Below are 26,975 nucleotides of genomic sequence, written 5' to 3' on the forward strand. Positions count from 1 at the left end.
ACTTTTCTTACTTTTGGGCGTAAAAACGATGAGTAGAGAGGAGTCCGTGAGTTGTACAACAGTCGCACATTTGTCATTGTTTTGGCTCTGTACCTCAGCACAATGGATGTGCAATGAAACAATGACCATAAAGCTAAAGTGCTGACTTTAAGCTTTAAAGGTGTTTGAGGGTGTTCACATCAATCATGGGTGAACAAAGCAAGACTCTTTGCCCTTCCTATGTTTTTATGGGAAAATGTTCTTGTCTGTTGACGCAGTCTAACACTTCAATTTACTTTACTAAAGATAAAAATGAGGCCAAAAGGCCAACGCTAGTAGAGAGAAACCACAAAGCATAACATGATTTTCAGTGGTTAAATAATTTACTGAGTAGTTATGAAATACTTTAGCCTTTTGCTGTGGGCATCAAAATGTTGTATTAAATATATGTAACCCAGTCTAGCTAATTTGGCTGCCAGCTAATGTAATTAGTGTTGACGTGTTATCTTTGTTAAACAGGTGTTGTGAACCACATATAAACCTTTCGTCACCCAATTTGGCAAAGCAAGGCTTACCCAGTGTTTACCCCTGGCCTACTGAGACCTGTGACATTATCAGCATAGCAACACAGTCAGATCTTTTCTACACTGACTGTTAGTGAACAATTAGTGTCATAGCAAAGACAGCGTGCAGAGAGTTCCTGACCGTGGCAGTGACGTCTGGAGCTGGAGGCGAGGAAGAGCGGGAATGACCTCCACTAAACAGCCGCTAGTCTTCACACCAGGCAGGCCATCCAGCAGGCAATCACTGGTTACACCAAACACTGACGTGTGGTAACCTGGGTTCAAATAGAAAATAGAATCTTTAGTGGATGAAATTACTGGAGTGGAATGGTGAACCACTGACCTTTAAAAAGGAGTCTGACTCAAAAGTGTGTGCAAAAACACAAGCTAATCTTTCCAGCTAATTATTATGTGCAACAATCCAAGTAATGAAAAAATCTTTTCAGCCACACTGACCGTTGACAGTAATGTTCCCAGCTGTACGTGGGACGCCAACCAGAGTAACAGGGTACAGGCCAGACTCGGCAGGCAGAGACAGCGCTGCAGGCAGAGATTCAAATTCTACTCCAGAGGTCAGCAAACCCTGAATGCAACACACAAAAGGAGTAGGAATGACCAAGATGTAATGCAGAAATCACAATCGGCAAAAGCCACTGTGCCAAAACCAAGGAAAACTGACTGCAAAACCAGTCTCTCATCTTTTGGCCCAACACGGTTCCTCATTTGTTTTCCTTTTGAAAAAGCAGAGTGAGGTGCAGCAGATCAATTTTCCAACACCAATTCCGTGTGAAGTATCTCTCAAAACATTTCAAATGATCCATCATCTTAATCTATCCACGATGTCCTGAAGATTAAATTTCTGGCGGAATGAGATGGCCATTTCCATGGAAGAAAATCATTCTCTGCGGGAAATGACCATTTGAGCCATGTATGCCTGAGAGGTGAATGAAAATAAGTCCTACTGATGACAACACAGAAGGAAGGGGGATCAAAAAGGTTTCAAATTCAGCTGGCCAAATCCAGATATTATAGAGAGCAGCAGATTCTGTTCAAGTGTTTTTTATGCATTACAAAATCTTGCACTGGCCGTCCAAAGGGTAACTTTGAACCGTTAAATCAAAGTGTCTGAACTAAATTGAAATCAACTGTAAGATGTTGGTGATGTGAAGAATAGCTCAGATAATATTTCTGGTTTATTACACCTACAGCTAAGCCATAGATATCAAAATGATTATTTTGAAGTGTGACAGGTCAAAAAATAAATTATGATAAATTGCTGAAGGTAACGTTAACATTAAGACCTTATAAAAGGTGAAAATCTTGTAGAAATTAATTGGATCTTATATGTGAAAGAAAGAAATTGAAAAGTCCCAAAAAAAACATTAAAAAAACAGACATTGAAAACAGACATTAAAAAAATTGAAAATCTCTCTCGCAAACATCTCACTACTTTTAAAATTAGATCAATTCTGTCTCAGAATGATGCTGAGAAACCACTTCATGAATTCATCACTTCCGAACTGGTCCATTGTAATTCATTATGAGGCTGTTCTAAATCTCTCCACTCATTACAGTGGGAGTACCATCAAGGACTAGGAAGAGAGACCATATTTTCCCCACATTAGCTTCTCTCCACTGACCCAATTAAATCCAAAACTGAGTTTAAAATCCTTCTCCTCACATTCAAAGTCTTCAAAAACATCAGGCTCAATCAAATCTTAAAGACTTTTTAAGTATAGTATTCATATTGTCCAAAAACGCATATCACTTTCAGGCTGCAGGCTTACTTCTGGGTCCTAGAGGACAAGAAAGAAACAGTGGTGAACCAGTGACAGGGTCATGGGCAGGCAAGCCTCGCTGATGCACAGCGAAGGCTGATTGACCTCAGTGGTCCAATCTAACTGATGAGCTGCTGTAGCTGAAACTGCTGAAAAAGTTTGTTGACTCTGATAGAAAGGAGTCAGAATACACAGAGCATCAGAGTTTGTTGCACAGCTGCAGACCGGTCAGGGTGCCCATGCTGATCTCCATCCACCACCCAAACTGCCACGTACCATCTACCCAAGTATCGTTGCAGACCATTCACACCCTTTCATGGAAACTGATGACAGTGGTGTGTTTTTAGCAGGATAATGCGCCCTACCACAAAACAAAAACTGTTCATAAATCATCTGAGGAGCACAACAATGGGTTTTAGGCGTTGATCTCCAAATTCTCTGTGTCTCATTCCAATCCAGAATCTGTGGGATGTGCTGGACAAACAAGTCTGCTGCATGGTGCCCCCATCTCATAACTTGCAGGACTTAAAGGATCTAAAGTTAATATCTTGGTGTCAGATACCACATTACACCTTCAGCACTGCTTCAGGAGTCTAGCAGAGTCCTCAACAGGTCAGGGCTGTTTAGGCAGCAAAAAAGGGACCGATACAATATTAGTCAGGTTGTCATAATATTATACCTGATCAGTGTATATGCTGCAGCATATCATTAGTGTTTCGTTCTGTCTCCTTATGCTCTCGTTGGTTGTTTTCTCTTTCCCCAAACCCCGAACCTCTCACACCAAATGCATCTCTCTGAGCCTGGTTCTGCTAGAGAATTATTCCTATGAAGGGGAGTTTTTCCTGCCCACCATCGCAAAGTGTTTGCACAAAGGGGCTCCACTGATTGTTGGTTTTTCTCCCCTATACTGCAGGGTCTTTACCTTAAAATATAAAGCACCTTTATGCAGCTGTCATTGTGATTTCTTGCTATATTGTTGACCTGAAATGAACTGAAATGACTTGAAAAACACTAAAAATGAGTCATCACTCAACATTGTAGTCCATAGTGACATCTACCACCAGGTACTAAATGTAATTGCACTAGAAAAAGAATACATGTATCATGGAACATCAATTAAATCAGGCTAGATACTAAAATCCTTATTTGAGAGATTCAGTGAAAAACCTACTACACACTTACTGCCACAGTAAAGACAGTAACTTCATGACTGTTCTGGGGGACAGACATTGATCTAAGCAATAAGAAGAATGTGGGGAAGAAACGTTTCGTCACTCAACCAAGTGACTTCTTTGATTTGGAGCAACACACTTTTTGAATTACACCATCAGCTGATACAGAGGTCGTTCAAATGACTGTGATGAATGGCTATGGATAATTGTTGGATTCTGACCCCTTACCAGTCTGTACCGCATACTGGGCATCCAGCTGAACACTTCTGTTTGAGCTCCGCTTCCACAAGGACAGATACAGAAACGTTTTACCACCTCAAGACTTTTTATAACATTTTGTAAAACCTTCCAAGGTATTTTGTTTTGTGATATTTTATTTATTCTACTGCATTAAGATGTTTTTCAAGTTTTGGCTGGTGTAACACAGTAATATGCCAACGTTTAGGATAAGTTCTTATCTCATTTGGTAACACTATGAAGTAATGGATCTGTGACTCAAATTTCTTTGATCAAATGTCTCGATGGCGACATACCCCATCAATACTGCTGTCAGGATTAGAAGAATATTCTGTCTTTATCCTTAATGCATTGGAAAACATGTCTGATCTGAATTAGTTCATGATGTTTTCTTGAAAACAAAGAAAATCCTTTCAAATTATTCCCATTTCATTTTCAATTTTACATGTTTTTAAAGATCTTGTGATTGTGAAGAACCCTTAATTTGTTTCCCCACTTTTATTATTTTTTTTATCAAATTAAATTTCTGTTGGAATAATTTTGCTAGCAAACAAGCCAAACAAATCACGTAACTTTTTGGCACTTATTAGCAATCTCAGCAGCCTGTACTACCTGGTGGTGATCACAACAGGATGTGAAATTAACTGTCTGTAGGAGTCTGAAGGGAAAAATCCCAGCTTGTGCCCACTTGGCTGGAGTGGAAGAAAAAAATCCTCTAAGTTTCAATTCTAGTCAGTAAATCTGTGGCTTTCAAGTTTTCTTATAAATGCTTAATCATGTCCCCTCGAGTAACTATTTACATTCCCAGTACACTCAGCCTTGTTTAACAAGGCAGACTGAGGTGACGTAATGACTGCATCAATCCCTAAAAGCAGACACTACCTCACTAGAGAGAAGGCTGCCTAAGAGCTGAGGCTCTGAGGTGCCACCGCTGTGATTTAAGCGCTTACTGCTTTCACTTCATGACATTACAAGCTTTTTTTAATAGCAGAAGCATCAGTGAAAAGCTACTCGAAACCGCTGATCTGTTTTCTGCCTTTAAAAGGTTCATTAGCTTGTTTCATTAACAATAAGAAACCAGGTGAAGCAAAGTGAGCAGCACTGTTTGAGTTTTACTAACAGAATGCACTTATCCCTTTGATTTGTCTCATGTCACTATAGCATGAATATTATTTGTGATTACTTTGGCAACAACAAACGTTTTATAACAAAAGCCAGACAGCAGACATTTCTATTAAATTTGCTTTTTTTTTCCTGAAGAAAATGATTAGTCCATATTTATTATAACTATCTGGGCTGACCTGAGTAAATGAAAGAGGAAATAAAAATCAAAGAGTCATTTTAACAGAAAGCAAACAGATACCCCAACTTGTTTGTTGAAAGTATGAAAGAAGCATCTGATGGTGACCCCTCTGAAAATGAAAAGCTGGCGGTTGTAGTAAAAAGCACCACTTTAACGGAAAATCGATAAAGCACAAAGCAAAGCTGTGTGTTAGCGCTGAAGTCGTGTGGTGACTCAGAAGGAGAGGCTGCCTTGCCAAACTAAAGGGTCACCTTGATGAGAGAAGAAGGAAAAGTGACCCTGTGTGTTTGTGTGTTTCAGAGAGCTGGTTTTGTACAGTGGATAAATGGTTGTTCTAGTGTACCGGCAGTCACTTTGTCTGGGTTACAGGGGCGCTCTTGGCAGCTTACGTCATTCTGTCTGTCTACCAGCGTGACTCTACAACACCACCTAAGGTTCCCAGCTGCCATGGAGATGTGAAAGCTTCAGTCTCCATCTGTGAACTGATCAGTTTACCTGTAGGTGGGGAGGAGATGGTGGCATATCTGACCTTGTCTGTGTGACAAATTCACCTTACAACATACTGGCATAGTAGCATCTTAAACCTCTTCCCTTGGGCTTTGCACAGGTTTTTGACATTATAGGGTAGGTAAACACAGGTGTTACCAATCACATTAATGCAGAACCCTAATTAATATGATTAGTAACAACTGTGTTTACCTAATATTTCATGTTAGACCTAATGGCTCAACACAGCTGCTTAACCATTTATTGAAAAAGTAAAATAAGCACTTACAAGACATTTTTGACACTTCTATAAATAAACCGAAAACTAAACAATGTTAAACAATGAATTTAGCCAGGTATCATTATGCAACAGTAGTTTGCGGCAGGTAATTTCAAATGCAGAGTTTCTGAGCTCAACAAACATAACCAAACACACAAACTGTTTATGTGCAGTTTGTCTCATAGTGTGCTGCTTAGCTAAAGCTACAGCAGCTCGTCTGTTGGCTCGGAGTACATGGGCCTGCCTTCGCTCCCCATGTGCATTTGCATTTGCTGCCCATGATCTGTGTCTGGTTTACCTCTGTTTCTTTCTTGGACCACTTTTGATAGACACTGACCACTGCCCATTTTTTCTGCATTCAACACAACCCTCTGAGGACAAAAGTTTTAGTTTAACTTGAATATATCCCACCCACTAACAGGGACCACGATATAAATTGTGATGGCTGCATGCAACCACACAATTGAAATACTTAGATAATACTCATTTGATCTTTTTGTCTTATGTTTACATTATGCTCTAAAGCTTCTGTGATCATAAGTTAACTAATTTGATATTTTGAGTTTACCTGTAATGCATGACAGCACTAGGCTATAGTCCAAATGGTGGCATAGACTTTGCTTTGCATTGTTTGTTATTTTATATAGGTATATGTTATATTAATTATATTTCTGCTCTTTCTGAGTTACCTGATCTCTGCTCAAGTCCTTCCTGGTTTGGCTGAAAGTGGAGGCTGAGGGTGGAGCTGGTTTAAATGCAGAAGCCAATAAAATGGACTGAACCATCTATTGTGATCATGTAGGGGGAATGGGGTTCTTCTTGAATGATGGTTAGCTGTTATCTCTCTAGTTTTCACCTTTGGTGTATATAGTGGTTTGTTCATTTGCTATATAACTGGAGCTGTTTCTCATTTGGGCAGGTCAGTTTGTTATGTTTTTGTTAAGTGACTTTTGAGTAGCGTTCTGTTAAGTTAACCTCTTTTATGGGACCACTTGGTTCTTAAAAAGTTTATTTTTGTTATTTTGAATTTTTGCAATCATCTTGTCATTTTTGGGGTATAATAAAACCCATTTTTTCAAAGATTACATTTGTGTCTGTTCCTGGCTGCTTGGTTCATGACATAAATATATAATAACAACTAGGCTTCTTGGCACATGATGATTTGGTATTGCACTGCAGTATACAGTGGATGAAATATACAGTTCAGATTTCAAACAGCACTACAAAATAACCAACGCACAATAGCACACCATAAAGTGAACACTGAGTGGTCAGTTCAAACACAATACATAGTACTTAGTGTGTACAAAAACACTCGTGCTATTAAAATTATTGTGCTTGTTTGACTCTAAGCACACAATTTAACCCACAAATTCTGACTGAAACTGTGACTTTTTTTTCCTCCTTTGTTCTTTCAGTTTATCTTTGATATACCATCATTATACTTCACTGAGGAGGTTTGAGGGTTTAAGAATCATCTGTTGGATGATAACATAAATGTGTATAATGTTTTCTCATATTCCAGAGTGATGCTGTCTTTCCAGATATTTGAATATGGATTCCTCCTGGAATCAGCAGAAAGACTAAATAATCTTTTTTTTTCATATGTTTTTTTTTTTTACAAATGCACACAACTTTGCATTTACTGTGAAAGATTATATAAAACTGGGGGCAACAAGAAATGTTGTAGTTCAGCCACCAAATGTTAATGATCTCTAACTTTAAAGTTTTTAAAGAATGAACTGAAGAAGCCTCTTGGATGAAAGGTGAAATGTCTTCAAATAGCTTGAAGAGTCCAGTCACCTTCTGTCATTATTAAAAGCCTACACAGACTTAAAGATGCTGATTTAGTTTAGTTTAGTTTTTTTCAGAAAGTCAACAGTATGGTATATCTTAAAAGTCGGTGTAGAGAAATGATATTTCTCAGACAAATATTTGGCTTGTTACACATAGAAATGCAAATTTGGGGACAAGTGGACTGTGACTATTCCTTGAGTTACCAGATGTTCCAAACTGCAGGTTGTCTGCGTCTCCTGTAACAGCATGTGCCATTATGTGTTGATGCAGCATGGCTAAATCAACCAGCAAGACTTGTCCAAGTCTGTTTGGCACCAGCTCTGAGATGGCCTCCGCAATTAGGAGTCCACTGTCACTGCTTACGCTCTGTCACAAAACTTTCACGGTAATTTGTTCTCGACTTTCCAAATAATTAAAGCAACATCACTTTTGACATGTAATGCATTGTGTACACTCCTGTATGCCACTGCTATCTAACAGCATAAAGCAAGGCTTTCCCCTGCTGGCCTTTTATCGAGCCTTATGATTGCTTTGCATTTCAAGGAGGTCCCACATTACTGCATTCATAAACAGTGACAGCAATGAGCAGGAAGAAAAGCAATTTATTGGGAAATGTTTTCCACCCCTTGGCTTAATAAAGTGGCTTAACATGTGTGCATGAAAAAAAAAAAAGCAAGAGTGACAACGTTTGTAAGTTAGAAATGGATGTTGAAGACGTAGAGATCTATGCATGAGCTGGAGATACATTGACTATTAAATATTAAAATGGTTAAAATGGTCTCTTTTAAAGTAGAAATGAAACACTAGACGTCTGTATAAAGACATCATGGTGTGTTGCTCTCTAAAACGTACACATATTTAACGCTGCCTGTGAAGCTGCATTTAAGAAATAAGTGCCTAAAGTTAGACTTACATCAGTTTAAGCACTATTAGCATCAACCAGCCAATAAACACAATAATTGGCAGGTTGACTGTGCTGGTTGGTTAAAACCTTGAGCACTGAGTTCTTAAATCCAGCTTCACAGGCAGCGTTAAATATGTGTACGTTTTAGAGAGTATGGCTCTATAGTGTAAATTAGCCTTTATATATGATATGTGTTTCATGTCCACTTTAAAATATTTTTTCCTCTCAGTACAGAAAAGGAAAGGCAACGGCCGACCTCTGAAAGGATGGTGAATAAAGCAATACAAGCATCACGAGATGGATCTCTCACTGGAGGAAGAAGAGCTCTCACAATCAAATGCAATCATTCCCAAACTCACTGTCAGAAAAAAGAAAGATTTTAAGGTAGGATAACTAAGCAAACAAGAATAACTGAAAACCAGTGTTATTAAGAACTTATTACTATAGCAACTACTTTCTGTGCTTTGATATTTACCATGATTATGGTGCACTTGTTAAGGTTAAGAGTCATAAATCGACCTACCATGTTTTCTACACGCAGTTCATAAGGCATTGGGTTGTAGACCATGAGCTGCACTTCACAAACATCCCCTTGAACCCACTGGAAATCTAGAGAAAGATGGACATAAAAACATTAGATTTTAGTGGTATTAAAACCCAGGTGCAATTAATGGTAAAATCCACCATAACACTATGACGCCATTCATGACCAAAGGCAACAATCACTGTTTAAAAAAAACAAACAAACAAACAACCAAGACTTTTCCATTCCTGCTTGATATACGTTTTCAGCTGTTCAATCAGTTTGTTGCATCTTTTTCTTTCATTACCAAACAGGAAGTTAATTAAAGAAAAACTTCCTGGATTTTTCAGCTAAGCAGTGATGACGTATACAATGCCACACAAAACGTATATCACTTTTTTGATTAGATGACAGATTACAAAAGGAACTTGTTTTCTTTTCGTATGCTGTTAAAACCTGTGATTCCCCAACAGTAAGCAATCTGTGCCTAAAACTAGCTTGTACGCATTTGCTTAGATCTAATGGTTCAACTAATTTCCATGACCTCTCAGTAAAAGGGGGAGAAAACCTGTAAGAGGCTGACAATCAGTCACACTAACCATGACAAATGGGCAACAGCTACGCACTGACACATTCCAATAGACAAGAAACAGGACAGAGCAGAAGAGCAGATCCTCTTGTTGAGCTTGTAACACACACCTTTAAGTGTACAAGGGCCCAGAGTGACTCTAAAAAGGCTGTAAATTTGATTCCTGTGGTCGTCAAAGCGGCACAGATTTCCTGTTCTTCCCTTGACCTTCTGAGTGACCAGTGATGCTCCAACCACACTTCTATATTTTCAAACATAATGATAGCGAGTTTGATAAACTACAATTTTGCAAATATTGACAGTATAAACTTTAATTCATAGGTTTCCATTTCTAAAAGCAATGAATTCTGTTTATTTACTGGTTTGTGAGTTATCAACACCATTCTGATGGTTACTTAAGCTGCAAGTAATCAGGGCTCGCAAAATCGCTAGCCCGACGTCCCGGAGCTAGCGATATCTCCGGTCGGGCGACCAAAATCTATCTCAGCCCCGCCCGTCGGGCTATATGATAACCCAATGTTTCAAAAGCTTTGGTAATGCTTGTACTGTGTGGCACAGCTATAAGCATCAACTGAATGGCTATTATGAAGCCATCATTATGAAAATGATGTTTACAATACTTAACATGAAGCACTAAACTCAATAACTTGAGTTTATTATATAATATTACACTACAGAATATTTCTAATTAACTAGGCAGCCCGTTCTCTTGATGATACTTTAATTCTGAGGTCAAGTTGAAAGAAAGGCAGTTGTGAAATGTAAAAATGAGGTGAGAGGTCAATTATGACATTAAATTTCAATGCAAACTATAATGTCATATTTAGAATCCCCATATAGCATTCCTCTATATACCTCAATGTTATATAAACAATAGCAGTAAGAAACAGCATGTAGCATTATTATAATTTTGACCTTTTTATTAGTCTATTGACTTTAAAGTAGACTTTAAAGGAGAGGTCAGAGGTAAACATCAAATCCAAGTGTTTTTAGAGAACTTTCTATATTCTGACAACATGCACCACACTAGGAATCATAGTTTTAAAGTTACAAGGCTTTTTGTCAGCAACCAATCAGTCAACCAATAAATCATTAAGTCCTTGGTGGAGGTAATAATGGACAATGATGTTGCAAATGGGCTAATGTCAGAGGAAATTTAGGTCATTTTTTTCAAATCAATATTATGATTAAATTTAATCTGACTTGCTAGCATATTTTGACATGAATCCATATGGCACAAATACGAATGACAAACAGGTCGCAGGACAACGGCACGGCTGGAATGGGTACCTGTCAGGTCCAACATTAACTGGATATGTTTAGCATTGACCACAATAATTTGCTAAGTTATGATGATTTATGAGTGAGAGCAGTCTTCCCATTGCTGCAACATACACAAGTATCTCTGAGATACCAGCAGCTTTGACTAGACTACAGTATTTGAAAGAAACAAGAAAAGAAATCCTTGTGTGTTAATGTTATCAGAGTGGACCTGTTAAAGACTCTTTTGAGAAACCGCTACAGCTGTGTAACACAACAGTAAACACACTGTGGGCCATGTTATGAATACAGATTGTGTGGCACAAAATCCACAGTAATTTGAATTGATGCATGCGCTCTTTAAGGCTTGATGGATTTCTTTTTCTTTCTTTTTTTTTTTCAAATGGGTCATTGTTAGTTCACAGAAAGAAATTTATTAAGCTGTTGTGATGAGCTACCAGCAGTGATATTGAGATCAAATTATACTAGAACTTAATTAAAAAGATTCCAGAGAAAAAGGTTTTTAAAGGGCAGGGGTAAAAGGTGTGCTCGCATTATGGTTTCTGAAAAAGATTTTCAAAGTACCAAACAGTCAGGAAATGATCAGAGAAATTCATCAGGCACTGAGAACCTGACAGAAAACATTTCTCCAACTTTGAGAGAAAACTATCCATGATTCCTGAATAAGATATTTGAAGTACTGGGGGTGGGGGGTTAAACGCATTGAAATACTGCTGCAGTAGTCCCATCTCCATTTTGAAATGTAACACATTCTAGTCCATTTGGAGAGCCCTTTGCTGTAAATAGACTTGCAAAAGAGGGCCTTAAAATCCTACCTCAGACCCTGGCAGGAAAAGGGATTTATGGAAGGCAAACTGCAGCCATGCACCCTGGGAAATTAAGCTAGTCAAAAGAAAGACATCTATAATATGAATGTCTGGAAAGTCCCACACAACCTCAGGTCTGGCTCACAGGCATACTCTTATAGCCAGCCAATTAAGTGTGAAATACACCTCAGAAAACAGGGGGAAAAAAGTGGATTGCTTCCATCTTATTTGTGTTGCTTCAGTCTTAGCTCCTCAAGTGACCATTGATATTCAGCACATATCTACAAAGACTTCATCTCTTTCAAAACTCTTTTTACTTCCCACCTCAGCTGCTTATAATGAAGTACAAATACTTCATATTACTGTACTGAAGTAGAGTTTTTAGGCATCTGTACTTTTCTCAAGTATTTATTTTTGTCAACTTTCTACTTTAACTCCCTACATTTTTAAACACATTTGTGCTTTTTACTCATTACATTTTCAAAACAGATTTACTTGAGGGAAAGTTTTATTTCATTTTAATATTACTCTTATTACTCTTTCTGGGTCGCAAAATAAACTTTTAGCATATTTTCAGGCGAGAATGTGGGTGTGTAAACTTCAAATGTAGCTGAGCCGACGAGAACAGCGAACTCCCGGCACATCCTTTTCAAACCCCCGCGGTCTTTCGCTACTCAGGTTAAACATGATAAGTCACTTAGATAACCTCAAAATGTTATTGTTTGATGTTTTTCAGTTTATTAGCTCCTGAGTAAATCGCTGTGGCTGAGATTAAAGCTATTAGATTAGATTAAATAATTGGGGGACAGCTATAATGGTGACATTTAACTTACTTTAAATAAATAAATTCAAGTTGTTTGTATATGTATACCCCCCCTTTGAATGTCTCCCTAATTCTGAGGTCTCAAGGTTGGCAAGTATGCATAAGACACAATCCTATTGATGTGTCTATCATCAGCTTATCATGCACAAAGAGATGAAAGAGAAAAAACATAATTTATGCATCATTAATACTACTATACTCGGGGCAAAGCTGGGCCAGAATTACTCTAAAAAGCATTTTTTTGGTGCAGATGTCCATAAATTCTGGTCACGGTACTTTAGCATCTAACCAGCGTTACAGAAGAGGAGTGAGGATAAAGGGAGTAATGTTTTTTTGTTTGTTTTGTTTTAAATTTGCAGGTAAAGTCAAATACAACATCTCTTAACAGCCCAAAAAATATTAGCAAACAAAATGTTTGTGTCCTGCATTTCCCAGGGAGAGAAGAGTGTGAGCTAACTTCAGCCAGAGGTGGAGGAAGATGTAGGAAAGACAAGAAAGGTTAAATTTTAAGGTAAATGCTGCTCAGTGGCATTTGACAAACTGGAAATTTAAAGCTGTCACTAAATGTCCTCGTTTTTTAAAATCAGATATTGGATCTGTATATGACGTGAAGTTGTGTTGCTTTAATGTTGTCCTGCAAAACAAACTGTGGTATACTAACTTTGTCTTATACAAAGGTTGCAGGAAAATACAGGCCACTTTAGCATGGAATAAGTACGTTAGCTTGTCATACTGTGGGGAATTTACAGTAAAGGACTTTGTGTTCACGGTCATAGTTGGGTTATGTCAAGTGTAGCAGAAATGATACTTCAGTTTATTCACACAATTAATTCAAAGCAACAGCATCACCAACAGAGGCTGGCTGATCAAAGCCTGTCCACAAAGAAAATCTGCTGGAGCTCACAGCAGAAAATATCCGGTCCTGAAGTCTGACGTCATTAACTATGTCTGGGCCCAAACTACGCTGCAGGTCCATAAGTCAAACGATCACTGCAGCATTACTGAGAGTTGAAAAACTGTCTAAATTCTTTCATCTTTAATAAAATGATCAGCGTTGCTGCTTTACCAGGTGTAGCAATTGAGTTTAACATCCAGGCATCCATGAAAACAGAATTTATTCAATTTAACAGAGTTACAAGTTAGCAAGAAGTTAGCTCGCTAGATTCCACCTAAACATGATATGCCATGTACTGACTGAGAGACTCTGAAAATTTTAAACGCACAGCTCTGCTATCACTTCCAACATAAATGAAGACAGGAAAGTAAACAGCAGTGACGTTTGTAGGTTTACTGAAGTTGGGCTAGCTGGTTTAAAATGATGTGCTATGTGATTGCTAGCGACACAGCTATGTTAGCATAACATAAACACAGTGAAGGGAGGATGAACGCTAACTTTTTTCCACTCTGTAAAAGTTAACGTGACGGTTCCCGATGGTTAGGGACAAATGGAATCGCGGGACAGGATACCGTAAGTGGACCAAACTTCAGTCAGGAGAACAACTGAGATAATCCATCCACAATACAAGGTCAGTCAAGTTAGTCATTAATATACTGCTGCATGGGCTGGGCTGTAGTTACATCATAAGGTTTTAAAAACTGAGTTTTAAAATGATTAGCGGTAATAAAAACAGAGAGGCCAGCAGTGATCACTGACTAAACAGAAGATGCAAATCATAAAAACATGTTAAAAATAACAACAGCCTTATTAAACGCAGAGTAGTTTGGGCCCGGAAGCAGGGTTTATCACGTCATCACTTAAAGACCGGATTGTGATTCTTTTCCCCACACAAAGCCACTACAACCGATTTTAGGGTTGCCTCACCTGTTGCCCCATCTCAATTTAACCCTCGACTTTGCTCATGATTCTATTAAGGTGTTAACGCAAAATTAAAAAAATAACACTATGTATTCCCATGTTTTCTCATTTATTTTAGTACTATATTAATATAGCAACAAGATTCAGTTAGCTTTGAAAGAAAAAAATGGTAGAAATGTCCTTCAAAGAGCTGCATTTCAGAGCCTGTACATTTTCACTTTTACTTGAGTAAACAAAAGTCAAACATTCCAGTGTTTGTTAAACTGTCTCTCATGTCCCGTTAGAATATTTTTTTAATAAACATTTTAGAGATAAGATGTTAGGGGCTGTTACTGCACCCCACTGTGAAATACTGTATTTAACAATCAGCAGCATTCATCTTTTATACTAAATTATATATGGTCAGCATATGAAATTAGAACCAAAGACTGGACCAAAGCTTAGTTTCTGGGCCTGTTTAAAAGTGTTAATAGTCATTAATTCCCCCAGATGAGAAACATTTTTAAAGCAGTTTTTTTGACACTGTAAATGAGAGAATTTAATCGAATTTAATCCTTTTGCTATGTGCCATTGTCCTTGAAAAGGATCTGTGGTTTTATATGACAACTTGTGTTTTCAGCTTCTAAGATAAACCTCCTATTATCAAACGTCAAAAATCCAGACAGGTTGATGTCTTGTTTTGCCAAGTTTGTAATTTGAAGTAACAATTTCTAAAAATACCTGCAATTGCCAGCAGCCCTCAGCCTCCTAGTACAAACACCTGTAGTGTCAATTTCAAAATCCAACATCACCTTCTTCTCAAGCTGACTTCTGACCTTTAGGTCAAGGCCACGGAGATTTAAACTCGTCTGACATTTTAACTACATACACTTACGGTACATACATACGGTATCAATTTGAAAATCCTGCATCGTGGCGTTCTCAAGTCACAAAACACACAACATCCTGAATGTCCTTCGAGAAGTGTGGAGAACTCAAATGAAATAGACAACTGCTAAGTTTGGAGACTGATGTAAAGTTAGCCAACACAGCACTGCAGCATGTTGAAAGATCTCAGTCTCAGCTTAAACAATACAGACTGTCATCCAGAGACAGCATCACAATTATCATTTGCATTGTCACATTAAAAAGCCAATATTTTCCTAATTTATTATCTCAGTAACCTGCTGACCCACAACTTACTGCCTTTTACACTGACTGCACTGGTTTAGAATGGTTAACTTTGTCCAACAGCTCTCTTTTCTCATGCCATAAGGAGCTGTAAACTTAATCTTTCTAATTGTTTTGAAAATGCTTTGAACAATAAGTAATCCTCCCCTAAATTAGCTTTTGTTTGCTAATTTCGACAGCAGCACTTGAAGCTCCGCAGTGTGAAATTCCTGTTTTCCCCCTTTGGTAACATTTTTGTAAATGAAACTTCAAACAATCCAAACAACAGGAAGCTTCATGTGGCAAAGTTAGGAGGCAGGTGATCAAATCTTACAGTGCAGGTGGCATTCAGGACTGAAACGAGCCATTTGTGACTAGACTGACCAGGTGTCCCACTTTATATGGGGACTATAGGACAAGATGTCTGTTCCTCGGGCACCTTTTTAATAGCTCTGATTTCTAAACATCAACACTACAGACATTTTCAGTTTCTGCAACGTCTGATATTTATCCAATGGCTGCAAAGAAAGCAAGGAGGGCTGACTTCTAACTCCATTAAACTTCATAACTCCTGTTGTTCATGGATCCCCGGATGTTAAACTTTATTACAACATCTGAAAGAGCAGACTCACTGATCATTTTATTCCAGATGAAAGAATTAAGGCCATTTTTAACTCTCAGTGATGCCACAGTTTTGATTTTGGGAACAGAAGAAGATTTTGGATCAGGAACTGACTAAGACTTAAAAGCTAGATTATTTGTCTGATAATTCCATTCAAATGTTCCAAAAGGCACCACAAACAGCGACAGCAGCTTATGTCAGCATAACTGCCAATCAAAACAGCCGTGCCCCTCACTTTGAGGGTTACCAGTCCCCACCATTTCACAGCTTTTGTACCAGACTGGAAACATCTATGGGAGTCTATGTGGATTGACTCGCTTTTGAAACCAGGTTTGGACACTTCAACTATGACCCAACACGGTGGCATCTTCACTAAAATCCTAATTGGACTTACCTATTTTCTTACAACGCTCCTCTCCTCTGTTGTGCATGATGATTGGTGAGTAGATGAAAGGGCTAGCATTGGATATATTCTGTCCCAGCAGGCCTTTCACTTTATGGGGCCGCAGACTGACGGGCAGATTAAGGAGCTTCACAGATCTATCGACGAAGAAACAGTGGCATGGGTTACCGTATTTTTCCACAAGTATTCAAGGTTTAAAGTTCCTTAATGATCATTTGACATGGCAGCAATATAACAATAATAATAATAATAATAATAATAGATTGCATTTATATAATGCTTTCAACACCCTCAACGCGTTGCCCAATATCTAGGCAACCTTTTAAATAAAGTTATTTACAACTGCTTATGTCATATATGGTATTTCAAAGTGTTTGTGATGAACATTCATATTTATTAGAGCACACTGTTAGAGAGAATTATGGTACTATTCGTTGTTAAAAGTTACAAGTTCAGCAAAACAAAAAAAGTACAGGAACTTGAAGAAAGTGTGTACTCCACTCCTTACATTATACACAAACAATTGCAGGAATCAGAAATATCTGAATCTTAAGTTATTTATAAAAACAATAAAAAAATAAAATAAGGAAAGGGACTGTGCAGTGGTGGTGCAGAAACTAAAACCAATGAAATTAGCTTCAATCTGATACCTACAGGAGCTCACCGTCTGCTTTGAATTAGTGGAGAAAAAATTGAAGTGACAACAGTTAAGTATTTAGACATTCGCCAAAGTTTCCTTCACTTCAATGACTGTCAGTTACACCATATGAAGTATGCTTGTTAACGAATCAGTCAGTGCTTGAATAACTTTTTTTAAAGAAAGCTTAGGGCTTATGATGTGGATAAAAGCATTATGTTACTAATTTATAGGACAATTCAAAATTTGATTAAATGACCGGAAAGACAATTGGTCTGCGCCATTCGTCTCCCCTTGAAGCGCATATTTGAAGAGTATGTGGTAAATCATCAATTATCAGTTAAACTTTTCAATGACAAAATTATGAGTGTGTGTGTGAATTTAATGTTATGCTATTTTATGTGCGATGTCCCACTCATTTGTCCAAGACAAATTTCTGTCAGGGGAGACAAAGGCTAAACTAATCTAATTTTATTGCAAGCAGTGTGGCAATAATTAACATTAATTTAAAACATTGTAACTCATCTCTCAAGCGTCTGACCATCAAACCATAAAGTGAAGGGATCACTTGATCAAAGTATAACAAAAAGTCCGTTTAACTTCAGGGACAGCAGTCTCTCCAGACAGAAAGCATAAACCAATGTGGATCCATTTCACTTATTTTGTTGTGACAAAATGTGCACTGGAGAGGCAACATCTTACTTTTTTTTTTCTTTTTTTCTTTTTTAAAGAAAGAAATCGAGCCACGCTGGAGTAACATTAACTAGACTGCCACCTTACCGAACAATAGGGAGCTTTGTGAAGGGCACTGGAGGTAGCTTCAAGCCATCAGGAAGGGTGATAATCTCCATTCCACCAGGACACTTGGAGGTGTAGTTCTCCAGACTCTGGGTGACTTCTTTCTTCTCTATAAATGTAAGAGCGCATCACAGTGAAAAAAAATCCATGCCCCTAAAGCAAACTAAACATAACTCTGTCAAGGACAAGAAAGTAACAATTACAAACATGATGTGAGCACCAGTGTAGAGGACTCATCTTTGTGTCCAACATAAATTAAATGGCATCATTACTGACTTCTGAGTTATTCCCTCTCAGCACTAACAACCCCAGTCTTAAAGAAAAATTATAGTTTATAAATTGTACCATCAACACCTGCTCACCCAGCCACAGGATGTACTTCTTACAAGTGTGTCCACTAAGGGAAATATTTTATACACATCTGTGTGCCTTTAGGAGGATTAGGAGTATGTAAGGGGAGGTTCTTTGACAGGCTTTTTGTAATGGCAGATGGTCATGTTCGTAGACTCTGCTAGCCAGCAAGCAAGACAGACACCTTCTTGAAGTACCCAGGTAGTGTAGTTTGCAATGACAGCAGGATTGTTGTAAGTGGTGTGCATCATTCTGGTTAACCAAACCAAATGAAAACAAAAAGAGCCACTTAATGAAAAGACCAGTTATGATCAGAGTGAAAAAAGGAAGAAGAAAAAGGGAGAGTGGAGCAGACAATAATTATATATAATAATACATTAATGAATAATGTTACTGCATCTAGCAACAAATTGTCTTTTGCTTATATCAATAATTAACATTAGTGAACTTAACAACCAGAAGAGACTAGTATCAGCTCTGAGTGTTTATCCTTTTACTAGCAACTAACTTGGTGTTAAATATGTCATTAAATAGAATTTAACCTAAGTATCACAACAATGCTGATTGCAATAAATTTGTTAACATCACATTTCAAACAGACTATATTACAGACTTTATTAAAGGTGTATAAATTAAAAAATTAAAGATAACTTATAGATAGAAAAACATTTTATACAAGCTGTAGACTGAATAGAAATGCTAACAGGGCTTTGGAGTTGACGTCACGCCGCAATGTATTGTGGGAGCGCGACGCTATTTTCCAGGTCCACAAATCAAAACAGGTTCCTGAGTTGGAACGACGACTACAAGAAAGATGCTTAAAAGCAGCTCAAAAGAGAATGGACTGTACAGGGTGGGCCATTTATATGGATACACCGTAATAAAATGGGAATGGTTGGTGATATTAAAGTCCTGTTTGTGGCACATTAGTATATGTGAGGGGGCAAACTCCTCAAGATGGGTGGTGACCATGGTGGCCATTTAGAAGTCGGCCATCTTGGATACAACTTTTGTTTTGTTTTTTTCCATAGGAAGAGGGCCATGTGACACATCAAACTTATTGGTAATGTCACAAGAAAAACAATGGTGTGCTTGGTTTCAACATAACTTTATTCTTTCATGAGGTTTCTCTTTGTTCACAGCCATTGACATGTCGAAGAGGTTAACACGTGAGGAGCGGATCAAAATTGTGTTGATATCTGGTGAACGCAGTAACCGGGTCATTGAAGCAGATTTCAACGCAAGACACCTTACGAAAAATTGGAACAGGACCCTCAGTTCACGCAGAAGATTTTGTTCAGTGATGAGGCAAACTTTTATGTGAATGGTGAAGTTAGCAAACAAAACCACCGCTATTGGTCTGACACTAACCCACATTGGATGGATCCCTCCAAGACTGTTGGAACAACAAAAGTGATGGTTTGCTGTGGTATATGGGGTACAATGATAGTGGGTCCATTCTTCATCAATGGAAACCTCAAGGCCACTGGATATTTGAAATTGCTACATGATGATGTGTTTCCCTCTTTATACACTGAAGCTGGCACGTTCCCTGAGTTTTTCCAGCAAGATGGTGCACCACCACATTATGGGTGCCAGGTCCGAGCATTCCTAGATGAACAGTTTCCTGGAAAGTGGATTGGTCGTCGTGGGCCAGTTGAATGGCCCCCAAGGTCTCCCGATCTGACCCACTTAGACTTTTATCTTTGGGGTCATCTGAAGGCAATTTTCTATGGTGTGAAGATTAGAGATGGACCGATCCGATATTACGTATCAGTATCGGTCAGATACTGACGTAAATTACTGGATCAGATATCGGAGAGAAATAAAAAATGTAATCCGATCCATTAAATATCAAAAAAGCACCTCACAAAACTTGCGACATGGTGTAACTCAGCCCATAACCATAGTACGTCGGAGCAGTGTGCTCACGTGATAGAGCAGCTGTGTGTATTTGCAGCCTCGCTACCAAACCGGCATTTCATCTCCAAGGAAGTGATCCCAGAGAGAAATAAAGCAAGTGTGTAAGTTCATCTCTGAATGTTTGTAAAGCATTCCCGCTTTAAGCTTAACAACCGATATATGGAGCGAGTGCCTCTTCTCTCTCCCTCCCTCTCCTGCTGCTACTTCAATCATGAAACTGCTTAATGATCAGCTGATCAGCTTTTCTGTCGCGAGTCCATCTCTCTTCTTTGTTTTTGGCCCACTTTGCACCAGAAAGAAGAAACCAGCGGCTGAACAACAGCAGCACGTTTAACCTTGATAATCTGTTGTTACCTTGATAATCACTTTAAGCATATTTGCACTGCAGAAGACATAATGTGGATTGCACAACACTGGACATTATATTCTTCATTTCCAGTTAATACTTGTACAGCTGCTGTTATTGTGTATATATTTATTTATATTTCTTCATACATTCTTATATAGTTCTATATTGTGTATTTTGTTGTACAGTCATTTTATTTTCAACTTTAATTTATATATTTTATCTTATTCTTTCCCAGTTAAATTTACCCTTCATTCTAATTTGTGTTGTAGAGTTATTTCCTTTTTAACCTTAATTTATATTTTATTCCTTCCTAGTAAAATTTACCCTTTTTAATTTTTCATATTTATTTCCTATCTTATTCATAGCCTTTTCCTTTTTTGTTTTCTTTAGGTCACGAGCAGTTGTCCAAGCATTTCACTGCATATCGTACTGTGTATGACTGTGTACGTGACAAATAAAATTTGAATTTGAATTTGATTTTTAGAATTTATTTAATATTACTTTCTACTAGGGGTGCAACGATACTTGTATCGATATTGAATCGTTCGATACAGTGCTTTCCGTTCGGTACGCATTTGTATCGAACAATACAAAATTTTTAATTTATTTTATCAACTTTCTTTCTGACGATGCTGTCTGTGTTGGGCGCTCAGTGGATCTGTGCTCGACAGTGCAGCCTAGGCGGAGTAGTCGAACGCAGATTCACTGAGCGCAGGGCAAGCTAGCGAGACACAAGTTAAGCTCTCCTTGCAACATGGCAAATTGAACCTCCCCCACCCTCATTCAGATCTGGCCTTTGGAACTATCTTGGTCTTCATGTGAAGCATGACTCTGAAGGTAAGCGCGTCATGGACTAAAATAAAACAGTATGTTGGATGTGCCATGCAATGCTCAATTACATTGGTGGGAACTAGTGTGTTAGCGCAGTTAGCTCGTTAATGTGTTGGCCGTCCAGCCCCACGCATGGGGCGATCTGCGGTAGCTCGTTAACGGAGATTTGCCGTGTTGTGGCGTTAACGTCATTTCAACGAGATTAATGCTGACAGCACTAGTGGGAACACAACGAATATGACTGCACATTTACGCCGACATCATCCTAGTGCAAAGACAAGTGGAAGCAGACAAAAACAAGCACAGATGCTACAAACTTTACCCGAGTCATTTAGACAGCCGTTAGCACATGATTCTCCTTATGGGGACCTGATATGTTTAATATGCTGCTGAGAATATAGCCCAGAAGAAGCGTATAGTATAGCTTTTATTTTGGAAAGAGCCATTTCTCTGTAATAAACTCTCTTTTTCAAAGATGAGTGATTCCTCAATCAGATATATATTTTTTTATTACTTTGTTGTTTCAGCAACATTAAATTTAAAAACTTTACTTTTGAATTAAAATATATATTTATAATTTTAATAAATGACAAATTAAAAAGGCATGAACATTTTCTTTTGTATCGAAAAAATATCAAACCGAACCACGAATTTTGTGTATCGTTGCACCCCTACTTTCTACACCAGGATCCCTTTCTACGTAGCTGACGGCTGGTAACTGTTCAGGGGCGGATCTAGCAAAGTATAGCCAGGGGGGCCGATAGGGCATTAACAGGAAAAAAGGGGGCAGAAAGACATACTTTTCTTTCTTATTCTCATTTAAAATGTCTAGCTTTCATTAAATAATTATCTGAATCTTACACCCAAAGTTTTAATCTGATGTAAAGTGTATAGAAGTCCATTACTGTATATAGTAACTATTAAGTCCAATATACCCTAGCAAGCTATAGTACTTTTTCGTTTGGGAAGATACCATCTGTGCAGTCTGCAATTCTGTTGAAGAAAGATGTTGAATCTATTTATTTTTTTTGAAAAATAATTTATTTCTGTGCATTTTTTTCCCCCACACTGCATCAAATTAAAGTTGATTACGTCAATTAAGAATCATGAGGTGGGGGGGGGGGGGTTCCCTGTTTTGTTTTTTTTGCTGAGAGTTTGCAACCCTATTAGTTAGGTTGCTTACTATTTCTGCTAAGTACTCTTTAAAATACCAGAATAGGAAGGCTGGAGTAGGGCTAAAAGATCACACATATTCAATATGGCCTTGTTTCTTGGAGAGACTTCACCATATTTTCAGAATTTTCTGGTGATGTTGTGTACAGTAGATAATGGGATAATCAAAGTTTTAGCAATTTTATTTTGAGAAACATTATTTTGAGACTGTTCAACAATTTGTAAACTGGTGAACCTCTACCCATCTCTATCTATAATGAAAAACTCTGGGATGGTCTCCTTATATCCAATTATGTTCTTAATCCAAAACCAACCCGTTTAGTTGCAAAATGTTCCTCCCGCTGTTTCCTTTTACTGCCACCTACTTTTCCAGCTTTTTTTTTTTATTATTTAAAATGGGAGCCTCCTGAGTGACGTGTTCCAGGCATGTCTCACTGGCAGGATTATATCTCAGCAAGCCTGTTGTTGCCTTGGTAGAAGCTAGACAAGCTAGAAGAGGTGGCCGGGGAGAGGGAGGTCTGGGCTTCTCTGCTTAGACTCCTGCCCCCGTGACCCAACCCTGGATGGATGGATGAAAAATCCATCTGAACAGTCAGATTGGCATTGACAGAAATCTCACTTATCATACAGTGAGCAACAGACTCACTGTTAAATCAGTCATTTGTCTTGTTTATGTTTTGAGAAACAATGCTAACAATAAGTTGATGCCAGACTGAATAATAGTGTTAGCCAATTAAAAAAGATGACGCAATAAAAACAGATCCGTTTAATTAAAGCCACCCAGGTGTTTTCTGTATTTGCTGTAAGACACATTCTTTTTTTTTCTGTTTTTATTTATTTATAGGCACTACAAGGAAGCAGTGAGACTAGAGCTTCAAGTAACTTTAATGATAGCGCAGACAAAAGAATTATATTCAGAGAGAGACTTATTAAATTATATAGTGAAATGAAAACTGTTGGGAAGCAACAGACACATGTGTCAACAGTTTTAGGAATAATTTAGATTTTTGTGTCTGTATTGCTAACAAAATGCCAGTAGTTACAAAAATAGCATAAGTTAAACAAGAATCTTAAAAAAATAACACTACAATTTTTTTTAAGTGACAATTTCTCTAGAATAACTCACTATACAACTTTATAAGTACATACTATATAAGTTAAGCCATATTAAACTTACTTCTGCTTTAGTTTACAAAACTGTGTATGCATAGTAAACCATTTTTGCTGACAAAGAAACACTTCCTCTCTGCTTATTTACAAGATACCAACAAAGTTAAAAAAGAAACGCTGATAGCACAGATCTAAGCCAGCACCCATAGACTCAATGGCTATCCAGAAAAACAAGTGGTGCCCAACAAAATGTATATACGTCTACTTCAATATGACTAAGTAAAAATAACAATAAAGAGAATTCTGAATGGCATACATTAGCAACACAGATAATTATCAAGATACTGGTCAAGCCAATGGCTTGAGGTAACCACACACAAATGTAAATGGCATAAATGTGTTGCTTACGTTTAAGCAGGTGTATCATTATTAGGATAGGGATTTCTGTTGGTGTGTGAGACTGTAGCCTCAGGTCTATATTCTTATCCGGTAATTATGAGGCAATGCGTTTCAGGTTATTTTACAGAGTAACATGAAAATTAAGTATTAACAAATTACTTTTTCCTGGGAGTAATTAAGTACCGTACTGCAGATTGATTGCAATGTGTTGGTGATATGCCTGCATTTCTAAATTAGACAGCAATTATTTGCAAACCTTCATGAATCAGCCTTCCAACAGGAAATCTCCGTCTTAAAAATGGTCGTCACAACTTCTTGCAGTTGATCACTGACAGCAAAAAAAAAAAAAAAAAAAAGTACTAAATGAAATCCACGGGAAACACCTAGTTTGCATGCTGTAACCTAGAAGTATGCTTTTGTTTGACCCAACATCCTGAAAATGCTGCATGTCCCCAGTTTGAATCACGGTAACGTTCTCATTCTAGTTCACTATCACTTCCTGTAACAGCACTTTGCTGTTACACATCCATAATAAGCCATGCTACATGCATAAGTCCACTATTTAAAGATTAACTACACTACAACTATTAAAGCAAATTGTGATAGTTGACAAATAATCTCAGTCCTATTCTCCAAACCCAAGGTGATATATGGAGCAAATACAGCACACCAAAGAACAAATCAAACGGTACTAAACAAATACACATTTTTGTCACTATGCAGCAGTATGAATAAAATGAAATAAATCACTGTTGCTGCTCCTTTCAGACAACTCCTGTTTGTAAACTCAAGAAGACAGGACAGTTGGTGTGGTGCATCAGTGGCCTCACTTCAGTTATTTTTTCAGTTTAGTGTATTTGTAATTCACAGAAAGTTCCATTTGTCAAAGATCCTTGCATGCACTGAACAACTTTAGAAACATAACTATTATTGACTTACTAAACTTGATAATGATATACAAGTAGTAAAGTTTATGCCTAAATATAAACAGTTACTGCTGTACCCATGCACCCATTTCAGTGTTCTGGGTGTTAATTATGCATGTGAATACAGCTGGCTAATTCAATTTAAATTCTCAAAACAAACTTCAGGATGACTGTAACAGAACACGTGTTCAGAGAATCTGATGCAGGCAATCACATCTGAATGTCAATCTGCCCTTTGAATTAATGATGCAAGTCTGCAAACTCAAGAAAAGAATATCAATGCACCAGTTCAGGAACTGATACGAAGCATTTTTGCCAAGGCAATTTCACTGGTCACTGAAATTTAACAAGGAAAACATTGCATCATTGTTCATCGTGATTCACCCACTCTCTTGAAATAGTAATACGACTTACCCAAAAACTCTCTTTCAGATTTTCCAAAGTCCTGGATGCCACACAGTTAGGAAGCCATACAAACACCAGTGCCACCAAGCACCAGTAATGCCTAACATTCAATGCAATTATCACATTGTTGTTCATCAGACTGCCAGTTGGGTAAAATGAAATAACATGTCAAATTAGGCACATAATGGAAGTACAAGTGCGTGCCCATATTTAAACTTCTTAATCAATCAAAAGAAATAACAAGCAAGTGACCTCAGTGACAACAATAGTGTCCTTTGCTCTACACGTTTGCACTTAAAAACAACACACCGATTTAAAGGCATGATTCAATAGAGGGCTCTTTACTGCAAATTACGAAGAGACAACTAAGTAGTGAGGGAATTTCTTACTACAAACTCTCCGTCCCAAGAAACAGCAGCCATAATCTAAAGGTTCTCAGATCTTTTTAACGTTATGAACCTAGAGCTGTGCGATATGACCAAAAATCACATATCCCGATATAAAACATCCATCGTCCCGATAACGATATAAATCACAAAAATTTAACATTTTCTGTAAATTCTGTGAATCTCGGCTAGCAGAAGTGTGTCCAGCTGGGCGTCGTGTACCTGGAGTCGAGTGTTTTAACCGATGCCTGAAACTACACATTTTTAGACATAGGTTGCAACGGCCGTCGTTTTCTTTGTGAGTATTTATTACACAGCGTGCTGCGGGGAAACGTCTGTTCTAACGTTTGAGTCTAAGGTTTATTTTTTAGCACCTGGCGGCTCTTTTTTGCTTCTCATCCGTAAACACTCTGCATACTCTTTCATGTGTTTTTATATCGTCATCTGATATATATCGTTATATCGAACAGCCCTATACGAACACCTATGTGAGTTACATATAAATGGAAAAACAAACATCCCCAGTCTATTAACATTGGGGAACTGGGAACTTTCACAGTACTGTACATTAATGAATTTTTGGTTTAAGCGAACACAAATGACAAGCTTTTGCTGACCAGCAAACTGTTTTCCACTTTGCCTCAGTTTTTTTTTTTTTTAAATGCCATGGCAAAAAAGATGCTAAAGCATTAGCAGCTCTGCTAGCTAAACAGCTGAACCAGTCAAACACAGGAGAACAAGTTTTCACTTCATTTCAAAAGGGAGAGACAGTATAACACTTATTAAACTGTCAAAGCTTCCCATCCAATAAATAAATACATAAAGCAGGCAGCGTACACAATAGCAGCTGAGGGCAATGCCAGCTCCATAGCATACAGCTGGATGCTTCACACTTGGTATTGCTTGCCCTTGTAAAGGCAGGATGTGTGAAATGGGTGCCATGTCTTTCTTGATACATATGCCAACATGTTTGTCATGAGAAGACACGGCAACAGAAGAAAGACATCACACTACTGAAAAATAAAGTAAAGCTTTTTACTGGCCGTTTTAGAAGTTTGGACAGGGGAGACAGATGCTTTTATAACTTTGAATGAATCCAATTGGTTTAATTTATCACTCTGTCCAGTTTCACTACATTTAAAAGTACAGTTTAGTGACTTTGATGATGATGATGCA

General features: G+C 37.9%; 1 protein-coding gene across 4 annotated transcripts in view; it reads right to left on the reverse strand.

Moving 5' to 3' along the window:
• trappc9 (trafficking protein particle complex subunit 9) overlaps window positions 1-26,975 on the reverse strand; it is a 233,478-nt gene that overhangs the window by 180,187 nt on the left and 26,316 nt on the right. For all 4 annotated transcript variants that reach the window (XM_082521363.1, XM_082521361.1, XM_082521362.1 and 1 more), the window contains 5 exons: window positions 17,929-18,055; window positions 16,503-16,648; window positions 9,023-9,108; window positions 999-1,125; window positions 685-817 (listed from right to left, as the gene is read on the reverse strand). In XM_082521363.1, coding sequence (XP_082377489.1) covers window positions 685-817; window positions 999-1,125; window positions 9,023-9,108; window positions 16,503-16,648; window positions 17,929-18,055 — 619 coding nt within the window. The remainder of the gene's footprint in view (window positions 1-684; window positions 818-998; window positions 1,126-9,022; window positions 9,109-16,502; window positions 16,649-17,928; window positions 18,056-26,975) is intronic.

Source organism: Aulonocara stuartgranti (assembly GCF_965226115.1).
Source record: "Aulonocara stuartgranti genome assembly, chromosome: 22".
Lineage (NCBI taxonomy): Eukaryota > Metazoa > Chordata > Actinopteri > Cichliformes > Cichlidae > Aulonocara > Aulonocara stuartgranti.